General features: G+C 36.5%; 1 protein-coding gene across 1 annotated transcript; it reads left to right on the top strand.

The window, feature by feature from the left end:
- Positions 1 to 160: 160 nt before the first annotated feature.
- On the top strand, positions 161 to 18,869 carry LOC133528920 (cell cycle control protein 50A). The gene is made up of 9 exons (XM_061866425.1): positions 161 to 435; positions 515 to 648; positions 5,457 to 5,665; positions 7,897 to 8,045; positions 8,378 to 8,497; positions 8,976 to 9,061; positions 10,253 to 10,388; positions 11,621 to 11,786; positions 13,641 to 18,869. Exons 1-9 carry the CDS (start codon positions 384 to 386, stop codon positions 13,684 to 13,686), a joined length of 1,098 nt encoding a protein of 365 aa, XP_061722409.1. The 5' UTR covers positions 161 to 383; the 3' UTR covers positions 13,687 to 18,869.
- The last annotated feature ends 1,192 nt before the right edge of the window (positions 18,870 to 20,061 follow it).

Genomic DNA, 20,061 nt, shown 5'->3' with positions numbered 1-20,061 from the left:
CGGAGTGAAGTGATTAGATTTTTTTCTCAAGTATTCTATGTATTGTAGCGCCACCTATTTATGGAGATTCTGTTCCTTGCCTCTACCTTCCATAATATGTAGTAGAGAGCGCTTTATTTCCTATATATTATACTACTCTGGGAATTTATTAAATAATTAAATATCCTTCCTTATTTATCAAAAATCGCTGGGTCTGTAGAGCCCAAAATGTGACACTGGCATCCTTGCTCGACAAATCCTGGCCACATTATTGTGACGTTTTGCATGCCGTCAGACCATCTGTCATTCCGAGTTTTCCTCCACTTACGCTATAAGCTTAATTTCTGGCATTTATCTATTGTAATATCAGACATATTTTATACATTAATAAACAAGTGTTAATTATGGCTTCTAGTGAGACGTCGGATCAAAATGTTAAGTCTCGGCGGCCCGCAGGTGAGTTGTAGACACACCTAAACCGTCCTTGTCTTATCGATTATTAGTTTTAAAGACTTCTGACTATGATATCTTTCAGAATCTGCATTTAAACAGCAGCGACTGCCTGCTTGGCAGCCCATACTTACTGCCGGAACTGTACTACCAACGTTTTTTGTGATTGGGATTGCATTTATCCCAGTTGGGATTGGGCTCCTATACTTCTCAGATGAGGTAAGTGTCCCAAATAGTACTGTTTAGTTATAGTAGTGTTTATGTGTCCTTGAAGAGGTCTCGTTTACGAAAGCCATTCCTAATTTAGGGAAAATAAAACATGCAAGACATGACAGTGTAAAATTTTATAGGACATACAGAAATAGAATTATATAAATTAAATATGCAAATTGTGTTCATGGTCACACATCTGACATTTGAATTGAACTGGACTAATTAATAGGATTCTTACTAATATAAAGTTTCAGTGTCAATATATCCATGTGTAAAAGAAAATCAGTTTTAGTCGCACACAGTACAAATTATATGTTAATAACAAAAAATAAAAAATATGGGGCAATCCTAGACAAATCGATCCACTGTAAGCTCAATAAGTAATATGTTGTAGGTACTAGACAATGATATGTATAATAGATAGATATAAATAATTATTTAAATACTTCCTCCTCTAGTATGTAGCAGTGGTACAATCCGTATTTAATAATATAGCAGTTTGCACACGTTTTTAGACTTCCGTACCTCAAAAGGGAAAACCGGAATCTTTGTAGGATCACTTTGTTGTCCGCCTGTCTGTTAGGACCCTTTATCTTGGGAACACATGGAGGTATCGAGTTGAAATTTAATAAATATACTCAGATCTACAGTCCCTTGAAGCTGTGAAAAAGTCAGGTTAATGTAAAACAAAGATACGGCCGTTTATGCTGCATAAAACATATATTTCGAAACTCTCAAGTATTGTAGTGTAAATATGTGACATCCCACGGGCAAAGGTACCTTATGGCAGGTATTGAGTTAAGCATACCCTAATAATCTATAGCTTTTAAGCTATCGATAGCATAAAAAATCAGCTTCCTAGGTTGCATAATTACCGAGATATAAATTTTTGAAATTTGCATTGCTAAATCAGTGATTTCGAGAAATTGGCGAATGAAGTTTAATTCTTTCAAAAACTATGTTCCTGCTGGAAGTTACATAGTGGGCTACGAAAAATGATTCTTTGGGCTTTCTTTTATCAGAAAATATTAAAACAAGTCATGTAATATACTACCAAACCTTTAAATTTAACAATTAATATGCCTACTAGCCAATTTTTAAGAAATCGTGTTTAGCTTAAGTTTTCCTTTTTTTCGCAACAAGAAGGTCAGATTTGTATATCTATGTATTGTACAATGACTACCAAAGAAAATAAATAAAAAAATAAAACAAAAATTCAAAGGAAAAAAATATTTTCAATATTTTCATGCAAAATCACAGATAATGACAGTTTTTAGTCTTAGAGTAACAAACTATATATTTTTTCTACATAAATCAACAAAAGTCTTTAATTAACATAATATAAAACTTTCAAGAACGTTATTAGACACTAATTTTTACTTTTTGAGGCACTTAAAGTTACATAAATATAACAGTCTTTGTTCCATACATTTACGAAAAGGTACCTTATGGAGATTAACATCTACTACGTCAGTACAATCAATCAATTACTATGTTGTACATTCTCAAAAACGCTTCCATTAATTTCTATTATTCTCTTAATACTTAATAATTACGAATATAATCAGTTCTTTGTCATAATATAATTTAAAAACAACAAATACACTACATGCAAAGAAAAGGTGCCTTATGGCTCAGTTACATGATATTAAGGATTTGCTTGTTCAGAACGCCTTTTCTTATAAAAATAGACACTGCCTCATACTTGGTTTCTATGACCCACCTCACCACAGTATGCGCATGTAGGCTTCTTACGTTTTGGAACAGACACCAGACCACTGGAACTGGGCTGAGACTGAGGAGGAAGCACTTCGGGAAGAGCTTGCAAAGGAAACGCTTCGGGAAGAGATTCCAAAGGATCTTCATCCCATGATACTGGGAGTTGGGGTGTGGGGCAAAGTATGTCTTTTGATTCAGGTGGAACAAATTGTCTAATTTTTTCAAAAATATATTTTTGCCTCTCATGCGAAAGCCCTTGTGGTTGGATAACTTCAGGCATTTCGTCGTGATCAAATGTATTTTTAAACACAAAGTGCTGGGCATCAATTCCGTCAGATATTGATTTATTGCATAAAACTTGACTAATTGAAGATGGGTCAGTATTAAAAGGACTGTACGAAAGTAGCTGTGGTACGGTGAATGGTTTCTTGAATTTAAAAAAATTTACCCAATCATAAGTTTTTACATTAATGGTATCACGAGACTCGTTCCCGACCATGAATGAGATTATAGAATCCGTCTTTCGGCATGCTGATACAGCTGCTTCGCAAACGTCTTTCACCGTACTGACTTGTAATTTTCTAACATTTCTAAATTACACCGCCATAAGGTACCTTTTGTACTAAACTTTAGAAGCATATTATTCAGCTTGTAGTTCACCTATAATAAAAATAAAAACAGGCAAACACGTGTTTACTAAATAGACATAAAATAAAAATCACTATTTTTACCGATTTTTACAAAACATTGAATATCTCCGTAACTAGAAACCCTCATAAGGTACCTTTTCATGTAAGATGTCACATATTACTTGCTTGATGGGCGAGTCCGACTCACACTTTCCAGTTTTATTTCATTTTATTTAAGCACTGGGAGTAACCCATTTGTATGATGGGTTAATCGACCACCATACAGCAAATTGATGTAAAGCAATTTGATCCATATTGATCTGTCATAACACACGTTGGATACTGAGTCACTACAACCCAAATTAAGTTAGTATCACACATGTGATACTTAGGCGCTTCACGGGTTAAGCATAGATAGTTGTCAATGTCAAATGATTTATTATTACACATTCTTGTAAATTGTACACAACCACAAACATGAAGGAATTTTACTCACCTTTAACAAGTATTTCTGCTCCATCACATTTAAATGATTCCTATACCTCAACTATAGTATCTTAAGGATAGAATACTTCCAATACGCACCCCGAGACGACCCAGAAAAGACCACTCTGAAGACTAAGGATTAGGAGAGCCGACCCCAAATAGAGATGGGAATAAGGCTTGAAGAATAAGATAGAATACTTCGAAAAAAATGCATTGGTGGCCTAGAGGTCAGAGCATGCGACTTTCAACTTTTCTGGAGGTCCTAGGTTCAAACCCCGGCTCGTAACAATGAGTTTTAAGGAGCTTATGTATCAAATATCATTGATATTTACCAGTCGCTATTGGTGAAGGAAAACATCGTGAGGAAGCCAGACTAATCCCATTAAGGCATAGTTTACCCTCTGGGTTGGAAGGTCAGATGACAGTCGCTTTCGTAAAAACTAGTGCCTACGCTAATTCTGGGGATTAGTTGTCAAGCGGACCCCAGGCTCCCATGAGCCGGGGTAAAAATGCCGGGACAACGCGAGGAAGAAGAAGAAGTTAGTGGATGAAAGAAACCTGCAATAATATGTTACTTTTTGAAGGTCGTAAAAATATCTGACACGCTCTTATGGCTATCTCGTAAGATATTTTTGTGGCCTTCGTTGTATAACATATTAGTGTAGGTGACTGAACAATATTTGTTGTCTTCTAGTCCACAGATCTGTAGTAGATATGAAATCGTTATAACAATAATAATAAAAACGAATAATACAGCCTATATACGTCCCACTGCTGGGCACGGGCCTTCTCTCATGCGCTAGAGGTTTCGAGCTATAGTCCCCATGCTAGCCCAATGTGGATATCTTCTTCTTTTCATCCTGTTACTCCCTGCTGGGGTGTAGGGCTCGAACCATTTTCTTCCACTGACTCTGGTCCTGGGCAGCTTGGGTAACCTCCTCCCACCCCATCCCCAATTCACCCAACTCTTGCTCCACAGAACGGCGCCAAGTAGATTTAGGGCGACCATGTTTCCGTTTTCCGGGCATCTTTCAGGTCAGGGCCACTTGGATAGGTGGGTGTCAGGCTTCCTGAGGATATGCCCAATCCAATGCCATTTGCAATCCAATGCCAATGTGGATATAACAGGTCTATAATAAATCTATAGATACTGTGGTATGAAACCCTAATAATAGATGGAATTAAATATATGAAAAAGATGATTTAACTCAATAGGAGTCAATAACATAATTAACTAACACTTAGAATTAAATTGTATTAAGTAATTGAAACACCTAACACTTCATTTGAATTGTAAATATACATAATTGAATCAATAAAGTGATAAATAAATAAATAAATAAAACATTAATATTATCATTAAATATGTTAGCCCCCTTATTCATAAACGTCTACTAAAGTTAACAAGCCGCTAATAATCGTTTGTCCCTTTCCATCATACCCATTCGTCGTTCACTTTAGTAAACGTTTATGAATAAGGGTGTAGTATATTGGTTGAAACAAGATTTTTAGTGAAGAAATCAATTTTGCCACCACTGAGGTGTTTTTGCTTATCACATCGATGAATCACATAAAAAACAAACTTGAAAGGTTGACTTTTTAACTGGCATGTAATAACTAATAAGCTAGGAACTTTATTTAAAAAAATAGGTTCTCAAGGAAAACCATTGGATGTTACTAAATCAATCAATCAATTTTAGTAAAAATATATTGTAAACTCAGCAAGAGTGCGCCGCGACAGTACCTCGCGCGCGATTTAGATTACCCATCTTTTTCTATGTATATAAATTTAATTATAAAGAGATGGGTGGCGTATCTACCGCGCAAGATACTGTCGTGACGTACTTGTGCTAAGGACGCTGATGTGATCTTTAAAAATAACAAACCAAATAATATCTATTGTCATGCTGGATGACGTAAATGACCTTGTAACCCTTTGAAATTGTTAGACAAAAAATACCTTTTAAAAATTTTTTTCAGGTCAAAGAGCATGTAATAGACTACACAAATTGCATTAGAGAAGGTGATGAAAGCAACACAACATGCGCTACCTATATACAGAATAAGACTATGTCAGAATGCCAATGTTCAATCTCCTTCAATCTCACCGAGGATTTCAAGGGAGATGTCTATTTCTACTATGGACTTAGCAACTATTACCAGAATCATCGTCGATATGTTAAATCAAGGTAAACATTGCCCCCTTATTCATAAACGTGTACTAAATTTACGATGCCGCTAATCATCGTTTGTCCCTTTCCATCATACCAATACGTCGGAAAGAGACAAACGATGATTATCGGCATCATAACTTTAGTACACGTTTATGAATAAGGGGGTTGGAATATAAAGTTGAAAGAGGTTAACACATTCAGTGCCATCGCGCGTGTTTACGCTGCGAGCGTAGCCAATAACATGCGAAATCCCGTATGTAGCGAAAAGCGACTACGAACTGAGCGTCCACCTGGTGGGTTGCTGGCAATGAATGCGTTAAAATCGAACATTGTATTTTTTCTTTCCTTCTCAACTTATCAAATCAAACTATTCAGACAAAGTTATTTACAAAGTTATCCTATAAGTATTGTTTTAGAGTCAATAAATTATAAGCATAATGTACGAGTATATATTTGGCATTTGCTATCTTGAGCTAGAGAAGTGTCACGTGTTTTTCTCCCCACTCACCTTGGGGCGTGTCTAGTCGCAAAAGGTTCGTGAATTTACATATGTTTGTTTACACATTTCCGCGATTGAGGGTTTCTCAGAAGGCCATTTACTACATTTAATTCTTTAATTTATAAAAGAATCATATCTATTATAATGGACCGTTTTATTTAGGCTGCACCACTTTTGAGGGTTCCGTACCCAAAGAGTAAAACGGGACCCTATTACTAAGACTTCGCTGTCCGTCCGTCCGTCCGTCTGTCACCAGGCTGTATCTGATAAACCGTGATAGCTAGACAGTTGAAATTTTCACAGATGATGTATTCCTGTTGCCGCTATAACAACAAATACTAAAAAGTACGGAACCCTCGTCGGAAAGTGGGCGAGTCCGACTCGCACTTGTCAGGTTTTTCATTGGAAAATTTTATGCTATTTCAGCTCTGAAAGACGAGCTCTTTCGGAGATGATGATGGAGATCCTGATGGGAAAAAAGTGTCCCAAACTAATTACATACATAAATACATATAATAACACCTATTTCCCGGAAGGATAGGCAGAGACCACGGATTTTTATTTGTTGCACTTTCATAACATTCCTCATATGCGCTTGCTGGTGTAAAGTTCCCTTGACCTGGCCTTTCTTCAGGATTTCCCCGATTTGATCAGAGAAAGTCCGCCGATGTCTACCCCCTTCCAGCTCCTTCTTCTACTTCATTACATCTACGAAAAATGGTATCGGAATAAAAATCTGGGACACTCATCTCTTATACGGATCAAGAAAGCACATGATTATGAAAATATTCCAAATATTAAATAGGGGGTTGTTAACTTTAGATAAAATAGTTCATAAGTTCTGTCACAAAGGTTCACACAACCTTTAAATAAAAAAAGTTTGCCATGATCTAAAAGCTTGTTTTATACTGATCAAGTGATCAAAATGTAATATAATTATTTTAAAATTTAGATCGCGTCTTTATTTACTACTTGTTTACTTTGGGATTGTCATTAGACGCAAATACGTGGCTGGATTGTGAAAAATTATACTTAACAAAAGGGAGTAAAAATCATTGCCACATTCATAAAATAAGTAAAATTCTGTATTTTTATGAACCTACTTTATTAGAACGTTATTTTATCACCAGCATTTAGTTCTCCGACAAGTCTGTACTTCAGCTATTTCCCTTCAAACTTAGGGTACTTTTCAGTGACTCATCCAACGAGTAGGGTTGGTAAAACACGTAAGGTTCCAATTTTGGCAATCAAATACACATGAATTATATATTTTAAGAATATAAAAGATCCAGCTGGATCTTTTAATAAGGTAAAAGATCCAGCTTTTGTTTTATGTAAGACTCAACCATGTAAAAAAGAAAACGAAATAAATAGGGATCAAAGTCACCTTGAACAGGCCGCGTATTTTTTGCATGTTTTTTACAACATTTTTTCGAATATTACATAGAATGTTGCTATTATTTAATAAAATGAAAAATAAAATAAGTTTAATATTTACAATGATTAGAATGAGTAATAAAAACTATAAGTAAACTAAAACTTATGCAAAACTGACACAGCAAATTACGTTAAATTATATTGTAAGTAATTTCAACGCATATATATGAATAATAATCTGTACCTATAGCTTTTTTACCTAGAACTTATGAGCTGACTAAGTATATCTACTACTGATGCTACAGGCCCTTTTTATCTGGCTATTTAATCCCACTGTTTCAGATTGTATGACCGTGTTATAACGTTACAGAGACGACAACCAGCTGCTTGGGCGGCTGTCGCTGACGCCGTCGTCGGACTGCGAGCCCTTCGCATACGTCACCGAGAACCCCAACACGCCCAACGCCAGGAAGATACCCGTGGCGCCCTGCGGGGCTATAGCCAACTCCTTGTTCAACGGTATCTATTATAAATTTTATATTTAATTTATGAAAAAAAAAAACTCATCTGCATAGCCGAGCAAGATAGAGTTAGACTAAGCTATGTTGGCACAGTTTGGGCTATCAAAATCGCTGCCAACTTAGCTTGATCTAAGTATCTTAATTTGCATAGTTCAACAGAATAAATAATACCTATCTACTTGTCTAACAAAACCGATGTTTGGCAGGGAAGGTTCACGTTGTCCTCCCCTAATGCATGGCCAGTTCTCTTGAATTTGTTTTTATGTCTGAGTAGAGTTAATCGATTTGTTTAATTTTGTAAAAAGATTATTTTTGTTTTATTTGCGACAGACACGCTGACGGTGTGGTCGGAGGACCTGGGCCGGACCGTGCCCGTGAGCCGCACCGGCATCGCGTGGGACTCCGACAAGACCATCAAGTTCCGCAACCCGCCCGGGGACCTCAAGACTGGTCAGATATCCTTTTCCGTCTGCACAAAATAAGTACCTTATCGTATAGTTAAAGGTGTCCATGTTACATTATGAACAACTCCTAAGTAACATTCGAGCTCCTTAATAAAAAATCTAACTATACTATTACCCCCTTATTCATAAACGTGTACTAAAGTTACGATGCCGCTGATCATCGTTTGTCCCTTTCAGACGTATTGGTATGATGGAAAGGGACAAACCATGATTAGCGGCATCTTAACTTTAGTACACGTTTATGAATAAGGGGGTTAATGTATAGGTAGGTAGTAAAGTACAGAAGATTCTGTCACCCAACGTTGAAATTTAGTTACTTATTCAAAATAATTGTTTGTGTTCACCTGAGATCTCCGATTTTGAGATTATCTGAATTTACTATAGCCCAAAGCAACTAAAAGTCCGAATGGTGTGCATTTGAATAATGTCTGTTTATTTATACTAATCAACAATTGTAATTGCAGCGTTTGCCAACTTCAGCAAGCCGGCTAATTGGGCCAAGAACATTTGGGAGTTGGATTTGGAAGACGACAATAATAACGGTTTCCAGGTGTGTATTTCATGTTACAACTAATTCTAGTAACAGCCTATTAATAGATTAATCAGTTAGTTGTTTGTTTAGTTAAAAACACCTGTATATGATTAGTAGCTTTAACAAATAAAGATCTTATACGTGTAGCTTTGTAAAATCCTGTTACATAATATAAATTGGAGCGTGCTGTTGCTGTGCGCTGGACTATTTAGGGAACTTTTTTATACTATTACTATGAAATTTAGTCGATCACCGTTGTTAATTTGCGCAAAAACAAAAGTATGTCTGTTTTTGTTGATTTTATTATCATTATTATCTGTTTTGTATGAAAGTCTTAAATATAAAAAATGTGCTATAATGACAAATTGATCATTGTATCAATTTTATCACTTTATCTTTAATTTAAATTAGTTTTTGTGGTTGACCTAATGAAATTATAACAGAATAGTACATTAGGGGTCATCCGTTAATTACATCACATGATTAGGGGGTGGGGGTCAAGAAAATTTGACATGTTATGAAAGGGGGAGGGGGAGTCACAAACTTGTGACGTCGATTTAACTTCATCAGAATCATCAGTAAGCGAAAATATGTTAGTTTTTTAAATTTGCTGTACAGTTAAATAACAATTTTATGGAACGATAATCATTTTTATTCTTTTAATTTTCTTTCCTAAACAGTTTTGAGTTATAAAATTACTAATATTTCTTTTTTCAAAAATATTTTGATAAAATATGAATGATACCTTGATGCCTAATTCGATTTACCGATTTCCTTGAAAACAAAATGGCCAAAAATGTGACGTCACACCAGGGGGGTAATGGCTCGCCAAATGTGACTAAGTCTGACAAGGAGGGGTCAAAAAACCTAGAAATTCGTGTGATGTAATTAATGGATGACCCCTTACGATACACGTACGAAAAATAGGAATTTCACAACGATAAATTAAAACACGACCGAAGGGAGTTACGAATTGCCTATTCGCACATGTATCGTCAATATTATACAATACATACGGCCCTTTAAATTTTCGACATAGTTACGTAATGTGCTAACTATCGCACTAGTGCGGTAAAATAGCACCATATGTTCTGTAAAAATATTTAGCGAATACGTTAAAAAGCTGCATTTAAATGGAATATAATCCGCACACGTCCTCTTTAAAGGCTAAAGTGAACTGTAAATCTGAAGTATTAAGGTCGTTTTCAGAACGAGGACCTAATCGTGTGGATGCGCACGGCGGCGCTGCCGACGTTCCGCAAGCTGTACCGGCGCGTCAAGCACGACGAGCAGGGCTTCGCCACCGGCCTGGTCAAGGGCCTCTATACTCTCAAAGTCGAATACAGTGAGTATCAACCTTATTGCAACGACTTAAAGTCCTTATTAGTCAAGCACGACGAGCAGGGCTTCGCCACCGGCCTGGTCAAGGGCCTCTATACTCTCAAAGTCGAATACAGTGAGTATCAACCTTATTGCAACGACTTAAAGTCCTTATTAGTCAAGCACGACGAGCAGGGCTTCGCCACCGGCCTGGTCAAGGGCCTCTATACTCTCAAAGTCGAATACAGTGAGTATCAACCTTATTGCAACGACTTAAAGTCCTTATTAGTCAAGCACGACGAGCAGGGCTTCGCCACCGGCCTGGTCAAGGGCCTCTATACTCTCAAAGTCGAATACAGTGAGTATCAACCTTATTGCAACGACTTAAAGTCCTTATTAGTCAAGCACGACGAGCAGGGCTTCGCCACCGGCCTGGTCAAGGGCCTCTATACTCTCAAAGTCGAATACAGTGAGTATCAACCTTATTGCAACGACTTAAAGTCCTTATTAGTCAAGCACGACGAGCAGGGCTTCGCCACCGGCCTGGTCAAGGGCCTCTATACTCTCAAAGTCGAATACAGTGAGTATCAACCTTATTGCAACGACTTAAAGTCCTTATTAGTCAAGCACGACGAGCAGGGCTTCGCCACCGGCCTGGTCAAGGGCCTCTATACTCTCAAAGTCGAATACAGTGAGTATCAACCTTATTGCAACGACTTAAAGTCCTTATTAGTCAAGCACGACAAGCAGGGCTTCGCCACCGGCCTGGTCAAGGGCCTCTATACTCTTAAAGTCGAATACAGTGAGTATCAACCTTATTGCAACGACTTAAAGTCCTTATTAGTCAAGCACGACAAGCAGGGCTTCGCCACCGGCCTGGTCAAGGGTCTCTATATTCTCAAAGTCGAATACAGTGAGTATCAACCTTATTACATTGATTTAAGGTCCTTATTGGTTAATCACGACGAGCAGGGCTTCGCCACAGGCCTCGTCTGGGGGCTCCACATGCTCAGAGATGACTACAGTGAGTTTCAACTTTTAAAATGTGACAATGTGTAGGAGCGGAGAGAAAGGTAAGTGAATGGTACTCACACCACATCCTTACAAGAGGCTGTGGTTGTTACTTAAAATTAGATTGTAACTACTGTATAAAAGGTTCAAGTTTCTTTGGCTCTAAGACCCGCCATTCGTTAAACGTGAAAATGTAGTACACAACAGATTATCGCCTCACTTTACACATAACATCGTTTCTCGCAGGATACCCGGTGACCGAGTTCGACGGCAGCAAGTCGTTCGTTATCTCGACGACGTCGCTGCTCGGCGGCAAGAACCCGTTCCTGGGCGTGGCCTACATCGTCGTGGGCACGCTGTGCCTGCTGCTGGGCATCGTGCTGCTCGTCATACACGTGCGGTGCTCCAAGAGGTAACACAACCGCCCGATCTTGGACTTTATCTCGTTGGGATAAGGGCTACGAGTGGTTATCTCTATGCTAGTAATAAGTCGTTCGTAATCTTGGCGACGTCGCTGTTTAGCGGCAAGAATCCGTTCCTTGCCGTGGCCATGTTGTGCGTGTCGCTCTCCTCGTCGTACACGGGTGCTCTAAAAGGTATTTGCTTTAACATTAACTGACCAATGTAAACCCTATTGTAACTTGATAAGGTCTACCAATAGTCAGATAAATATTGCTCTTAGTACCACGTTAGGTCATCTTAATAGTGCTTTGATATGATTACGATAGAATGTAGGATAAATTTTAGGGTGTTAAGTAGGATCCTCTATCTAAACAATACAGGAAGGGGCCAAATAATCTGATCAATTTATTTTAACAATATATTTCGTTGGCATATTAACCTTTTGAACGCCAAGAACACCTAAAGTTATCGTTACTAGTCGTGCCCACAGCCCCAGGGACAGCTAAAGGTGTTATGGCGGACGCTGTCAAAGTAACCTTCACACTTTCAAGTAAAGTTTACTTTCGCTCGCTTATGCCCGTTAGCGAGGCGTGACAGTGATGTTTTTTTATGATGTAAAACGTTCAAAAGGTTAAGTGTTAAACATTTCTCTGAGTAAAAAAAATCAATCAACGTCATACACCTCTCATTGTCAGTTGTAACTTGTCAATACGCCTAATGCGCTGTGAACAAAAATGTACTTAACGAAATTTGATTCTTTTTTACTCTACATATCAGAATACGTGCTTAGTGTTTCGGGTTATTGGTGGCCACTCTGTATAACCTTTCATTTCCGCTTCTTTTTTAGCTGATGAACGCTCTAACCCTATTCTCCTTATAACCTTTCCTGCTCCAGCATCATAGGTCCTCCTCCCGATTCCTTGCTCCTAGAAGTCACCGAGAGCCAACCGACTTGCCAGTAAGTTTTATGTGGCCAGATCTTAGAATGGATCATTTCATTTCACATCGTGAAAAAGTTAAAACTAACCTAACAATATCATGAAATGATCAAATTCTATGATCTGGCCACGACACACACACAACTAGCCATAGTAAAAGGAAAGCTGTCGCTTTAGTATGTAGTATTTATTTTATATACCCTAATTTAAGAAGACAGAATAAAACAAACATTATGATAATAGAGTGACATTAAATAGTAAGTAAGTAAATATTCTTTATTGCACCAACAATTATACATTATAGTACATGTAGGTAATGACATTATTTGTAGCAAAGATTAATGTCGGACCTATTTTGATAAAATCTCATCTCACACTGTTACACAAAGTTGAAACGCAGTTACTCTTTATGCATTCCATACATCTAGTCTGTCAAGCCGTTTTCGTCAATTGAAAAAAGCGGCAAATTTAAAAATTAGGATTCCGTGCCTTTTTCTACTGACAAAGTTGTTTGACAGACTATACTTATTACATTTTTCTTTTGATTGACAAAGCATGGTACGAGTTTTTATTTAAGTAGGGACGATTAATTGTAACTTTTGTTAGAATTGTCGCGATGATTAGTTGCCTGGAAAGAAAAGTACAGTCAGCGATAAAAGCTGGTACCACATTTTTTTTGCCAGAATTTTAATTATTTTTATCCCTTTCAGTTTATTGAAGTATTTCTTTTTTACAAGTCTCTCGTCTATATGGTTTTATTATTGCATAATGATGCTCCCACATTGCCTGTTATTATAACCTTATATACCATCGTGAGACAGGGAAAGCATGACTGTTTGGATACTGTTTTTTTTGTTGTCCCTGTCACACTAGTGTGGAACACCATACCATAATCTTTAAATATTAAACGCTGTTTTTATTTCCAGTACCACCGAGATGATCAACGTGAACCCCCGAACACCGTACTCCTAAACGATGACGTCTCAGGTAACGCTACTAAGCAGAATCAATCCGTCTCTATCTACAAAGTAGTGCCAGAATGGGACGAATAATATCTTTATCATCATAGGCCGCTAGGTCTAATAGAAAACGATATCAGTAACAAAATGAAGTAAACGTCAAAAATGTCATAATTATAATTGGATGGTAGTGCTAATAATAAAACCGGCGTGTGGGGTTCCGTAGTTGCTCGTCCGTCATAATAGGCAGAGTTCAAGAGGAATGTGGAGGACCCGCACGAAATCGTTTTTTCACACAAACGTAGTCCCCATTTTCCTCTCTGGATATTAACATTGTTGAAAATATTTTGACACAATTGGTTGTATATCAACAACAGCTATGCCCGTAAACGATGATTTTTTTCAAATTTTAAATTTTTGTAAGAGTTTAGAGCATTTAAAAATGGTTTGAAATTTGTTTTTCGCTACTATTTTTTACAATAATAAAAAAAATTAACTTAGGGGCATAGCTATGGTTAAAATACATGGAATGTCAATATCCAGAGAGGAAAATGAGGACTACGCTTGTATGGAGAAGCGACCGTCCCCTTTCCTCTAAAAGGCAAATTCCTAATTGAATATGGAACCCTTATTTTTGAATTGTTTTATCATTTTGCTACTGATATAGTTGGCTATTCCACTTTAAAGTGCAAAACACTTAACACCAATCAACGCAACGATGCCTTTCTAAAACTGCTGTACTACCAAAGAGTTAGTTAAACAAAACTGAAAAGTTGCGTAAAATAGAGTCGCTAGATTGCCCCAAACACGTTTATTAATGTTTGAAAGTTGCTACTATTTTTAGGGTCTGTTTCATAATGTCCAAGTCCTGCATAAGCTACTTGCCATTAATTACAGCACACGAATTTCTGATCCCCCCCCCCCCCTCCTTGTCACACCTGGTCACATTTGGCAACCCCCTCCCCCCTGGTGTGACGTCACATATTTGGAAATCTTGTTATTAACGAAATTATTATTGAGTTAATAGCAATTTAAAAATTTCACGCATAAAAACTATATATCGTTGCAAAACTAGTTATTTAGCTGTACTGGGAATACAAAAAAATCTAAACAGTTTTTGTATACAAGTTAAGTGACATCACACAGCTGTTCACTCCCCCTCCCTCATGTCACATTTTCTGTAGCCCCTCCCTCCGCCTAAACGTGTGACGTAATTAATGGATGACCCCTGACGAATATAGTCATCGTTGGCGTTTCACAATCCTTAAAAAAAAAATTAACTGGTGGCAAAGATACATTGTTTGAGTCAGATGCGAAAATCTAAGACAATTTCGTGCTTCGAATTTGACAGGTAAACAAGATGGCGCTGTACAGCTCCATACTTGCGGTATCTCTGATTGTCAAAAGTTGACGTTTGATAATTCAGTGACCGCAAAACAAATGGCGTAGTACAGCGGCACGTAGTACGGGGCACGTTCTTAGGGTTCCGTACCATAAAGGTACAGAAAGAACACTTATTTTCTTACCCCCTTATTCATAAACGTCTACTAAAGTTACGAAGCCGCTAATAATCGTTTGTCAGGATGGAAAGGGACAAACGATTATTAGCGGTTTCGTAACTTTAGTAGACGTTTATGAATAAGGAGGTTAGGGTTTACCTCTCCATTACAATCAATGCTCTTTACTGGTAGATAAGGTGCTAAGTTTTGAAGGAAGTTTTATCTGGCAGTTAATTTATTTGTTAGTTAGCTATCCAATACTTTGCTCAGGCTTTGTGAAACAGACCCTTAATGACAAAGTACTCTGTTATAACCTTTTTGCTCTCAGTACCCCTAGTGTAACTTTGATCGACATCATAACGTGACGAACGCGTTTGCGTTAAGTCTCATTTTGTATAGGATTTTGAGTTTCCAAAACGTCCCGCTTGGCGCGCTCTTTCTAAATCCAATACAAAATAAGACTAAACGCAAACGCGTACGTCACGTTTCGAAATCGAATTTATTTACACTAGGGGTACTGATCCTTGAAACTTTTACTGTCAAGTATATAAATTTTATTGTCAAGTACAACTATTATCATTGACATATACTAAAAAGTCGCACGTCCATGTTTTATTTTGATGAAATTTAAAAAGGTAAATTAAAATACCTGATAATGTATAGAGGCCACGTAAGAATACGATTTGCTTTGCAGTTTGTCCATTTATCCCTTTATTTTATTTACAGTTTTGTAATTAAAAATGAAATGTCATTGAGATTTAAAATAATGAAATGTATTATTTCATGTATGTGGTTGTGCGTCGCCCCTTGAAGGGCGTCCATAGGCACATGGCACACTGCATCAGATTTGCACGTCGCTGCGAAGTTAGAGCGAGACAACGGTATTTGCGTATTATAGCGTGCAAATCGGAAGCAGTGTGCCATGCGCCATAGGCTACGATAATCGCTTTTTGTAATCGCTTACCATCCGGTGGGCTGTATGTTTGATTATTTAATTAATAAAAATTACTAGCAAACATTCTACACTATTAACGAGTTAATGAAAAATTAAAAATTGCACAATTTCATATTATCGATTTAAAAAGTACTCGTAACATCAAGTTCCTTATTAATGTTGATTAATTATTGCTTGATTAACTAATCAACTTTTGTGCAGGATGTGGGTATTTAAAGTTTATATTTTACATATTTCTACATTTTATGTAGAAATGGTATATTAACAAATTATTTGGTGTGTTTAACTGTTTAAGTATTGTTTAATTGTAATATGAAATATTTCAGAATTATTGCACATGATACTTAAATAAATTACACGTAGACGTGTTAGATTTTTGTTAATTTTTTAAAGTAGATGCGAACATAAATATCGGCTTCGTATATAAATTGATTATAATGCATTTGCTAAATAATGAATTGACGGTACAGTCAAAGTAAAAATAGCTTAGGCCTACCACTTGATGGAGGCGGTTGGGAAGAAGATTACAATAAATATTTTAATTAAACTTGTCGCAAAACTAAGTGGCGTGTCAGGTCATAATGCCATCTCTTTCACCCTTGATTGGTCTTAACAAGAGAGATAGTATTATGATCTCAGTCGCCAGTTAGTTTTGCGACAAGTATAGACTAAAACTTAAAACCAAGCTACTGCTAGAAAACCACCGCGCAACAACTTTGCCAATCTCTCGAGTTAAGTGATAGGCCTTTACATGCGAATCTGTTAAGTAAATTAACAAGTATTGTGTTGATATGGTTGCATTTGAGTTTGTAGACATATGTGACACAAAGAGGCGGCCTGTCACATATAAATATATGTGACAAGCCAAAATTTTAAAAGAAAATTTAAAAAGAAAGTAAATGTTTTCCCGCCAAACATTGTCTATATATAGTTTTAAAAAGTATATATGATTGGCCACCTCTTTGTTTCATATTTGTCTATTGCAAAACTTATCTAGTGACCTATTTAAAAGACATATTCATGCGATTTGCGCTATCGTAAAAGGATAAGTTCCTTTTGATTTTTTTGTATCTCGCTCTTTACTTAAAATTGAAGTGATGCTAACTTGCGATTTATTTATCAAAATATTTTTTTATTTAAAATAATGTTAGTTTATTAGTATTAAACTTAAATAATAAATGTTAATGAATTTTATTATATACTAATTAAGATTTCAAGTGCCTTCTTGTTCACAGTAGACGCTTTTGTGTAATATTCGAGCATTATTTCCATTATTATCGATCGTATCGTATTTGTAGCATTCTAATTAGCATCATAAATAAATTAAAAGAACGATTTAATAGAGTGCATTTATCTATAAAAAAAGCGCGCTATCGATTAACCCTTTTCCTGCGCAAGACGCGATCACGCAGAAAGCCAAATATTCATTGTATCAGATCCACATCTTAAAATCTAAGATAAAATAGTGCGCTCGAGTTTAATAGCTGAAGATGGCGCCATCTGTACGTCACGCGCAATTGGACAACGTTAACTTTTGGCAACCAGAGTGACTGAATAACGTACTCGTATGGAGTCGTGCAGCGCGATTTACATTAGCTATCAAATTCGAACCACGAAGTAATTTTTGACTACACATCTATGGGTCTTTGCAGAAAATCAATGTGACGACTTTTTCGGTTTACCGGTTTCAATACGCAACGGTTTTATTAAAACGCGCGCAGTGAAAGGTTACATAATGTGAACAACTACCCGTACCTAAAGTCATAAATATAGTATAAGAGATATAATAATACCTATGAATATTGTAATATTGGAGCACTTGGACCAAATCATGAAATATAATAGCTTTTGATATGTATGTATAATGCTTTTATTATTTACTAAGTCAGTATTAATGCCCTCTGGATTCTAAACAATAAGACAATAGAATCAATGGATTTTTCCATATTTCATTTTTTTTTACAGTAAATTGAAAACGTATTGATCTCCATAAACATTGTTTATCTCGCTTCAAGTACAAACTTGTATTATGTATACTCGTTAAATGTGGATGTTATGTTATGTACTGAATTGTTTGCCTCAAACCAGTTCGACTTAAATAAACAATAAGATTTTCAGACACTATGCGCCAGGGAATGCAATGTTTATAGATAACAATAAAATTTAAATCCTTACAAAATAATGATTAACCTTTTTTATGTGTGTGGTTAAAAAACATGAGTTCAAACTTCGGTCATTAAAAAAATGATTTCGAAAAAAAAGCTAAAAAATCGGTCAGGATCATAAACAGACGAGAGGTTAAGAATGAAGCGAAAAACGAACTACAAAATTATCATATTACATAGACAAAGGCGTAAAGTAGTGCGAAATATTGTAGCTACAATATTGAGAGCTGGAATAGATGGCGCTGTACGGCGACACGCTTTGTGGTGCACAGTCCAACGTTAGCTACCCCATAACGTACGGGGCCGTGCAGCGCCATATACTTTGGTTGACAAATTTGTCACAATTTGTTTTGCACTATTTTATTTGTCTGAGATACATTTTAATCAACTTTTGTTAAATAATTAACGTAATTTATTATAATTATTTCTGTATGTACATTTATTTTGCAATTCGGAATTAACTACACTTATTGGATCTCTAGGTACAATATGTATTGAATATTTTAGATCAATGTTTTTATGTCTTAGGATTAGTTGTTACATATGAAATAAATGTTTAGATATTTAAAGATAAGAACTTCGTTTTATTTAGCAATTCCTCTATAAACGCAAAATTTTAATTACTTATGTGTGCACATATCGAGTAAAAGTGCATTTTCATATTGTCTACGTAACTTAGTTATTCTCATAATCAAAACGAGATGCAATTGTGTAGTTTATTTTTCCTTAGGCTCACATTTTTTGGTTGTAGTTCACATTCCCCTTTCAGTATATCACGTGTCATAGTCGAATGCGGTTCACAAAACTAATGCGTTTGATTTCACCGCAGCGGTTGACAATAGATCGTCAGTTTTTTCTTCCCCGCTAAATACCCGTTAATATCCTGGTACAATATAATTAAAACGCTTAAGTACGTTAGATTTCTCAATTTCTGCAAAATATAATATCTTAGTCTCTACCAATTTAGGCACCTAACTGATCAATGGTAATTTAAAGTTGTCTATCAGAATAATTAACAAACGATACGTACCAAATCGAATCTGCTCTTGATTCGTCTAAAACGTAATACATACATACACACTTGAGTAGGCATGATCGGAAAGGACTTATTTCATATCTATGCATGTGATAAGTACATATGTTTCGTTATCGTCATTCAGAAGGCTAATTATTCAAAGATATGAAAAACGATCGTCGCACGCATTTTCTTTGTTTCAATAATGACACCGTATATTAAACCGAGGTAGGCCCAGGACGATTTGTGGTACCTAATTTCGATTCAATTGTCTATCTAGCGCACTTTACTTAGGTATACCTAATAATCATATGGCTAATTGTCTGTTTTTTTTAACCCTTTGAGCGCTATGCCTATTAACCTCCTAAGTCCCAGAGCCCCCTAATAAAGGCTTTATTCCAAAACGTAATTTTAACTTTGATTAACACGTTCACTGAACTCCCAAACTGAACTGTCAACCTTACGGCTTGAGCTTGAGACTTGTCGTGACCCATATACGGGGCACGGACAGTGAATGTGTAGATAAGTCAAGGTTCCAAATTAAAAAAGCGGCAAAGTGCGAGTCGGACTCGCCCATGAAGGGTTCCGTACCATTTATGACGTATTAAAAAAACTACTTACTAGATCTCGTTCAAACCAATTTTCGGTGGAAGTTTACATGGTAATCTACGTCATATATTTTTTTTAGTTTTAGTTTATCATTCTCTTTTTTTAGAAGTTACAGGGGGGGAAGGGGGGGACACATTTTACCACT

Source organism: Cydia pomonella, chromosome 20 (genome assembly GCF_033807575.1).
Source record: "Cydia pomonella isolate Wapato2018A chromosome 20, ilCydPomo1, whole genome shotgun sequence".
NCBI lineage: Eukaryota > Metazoa > Arthropoda > Insecta > Lepidoptera > Tortricidae > Cydia > Cydia pomonella.
Note: the sequence above shows the minus strand (reverse complement) of the source record. Positions and strands in the feature narration are given on the sequence as shown.

What these genes read in the sequence shown, in the direction of transcription:
- LOC133528920 (XM_061866425.1), top strand. Translation starts at nt 384, where the DNA reads ATGGCTTCTAGTGAGACGTCGGATCAAAATGTTAAGTCTCGGCGGCCC. An exon ending in AGCCAACTCCTTGTTCAACG is followed by an intron (nt 8,046 to 8,377) that starts GTATCTATTATA and finishes TATTTGCGACAG; the next exon opens with ACACGCTGACGGTGTGGTCG. An exon ending in TACTCTCAAAGTCGAATACA is followed by an intron (nt 10,389 to 11,620) that starts GTGAGTATCAAC and finishes CGTTTCTCGCAG; the next exon opens with GATACCCGGTGACCGAGTTC.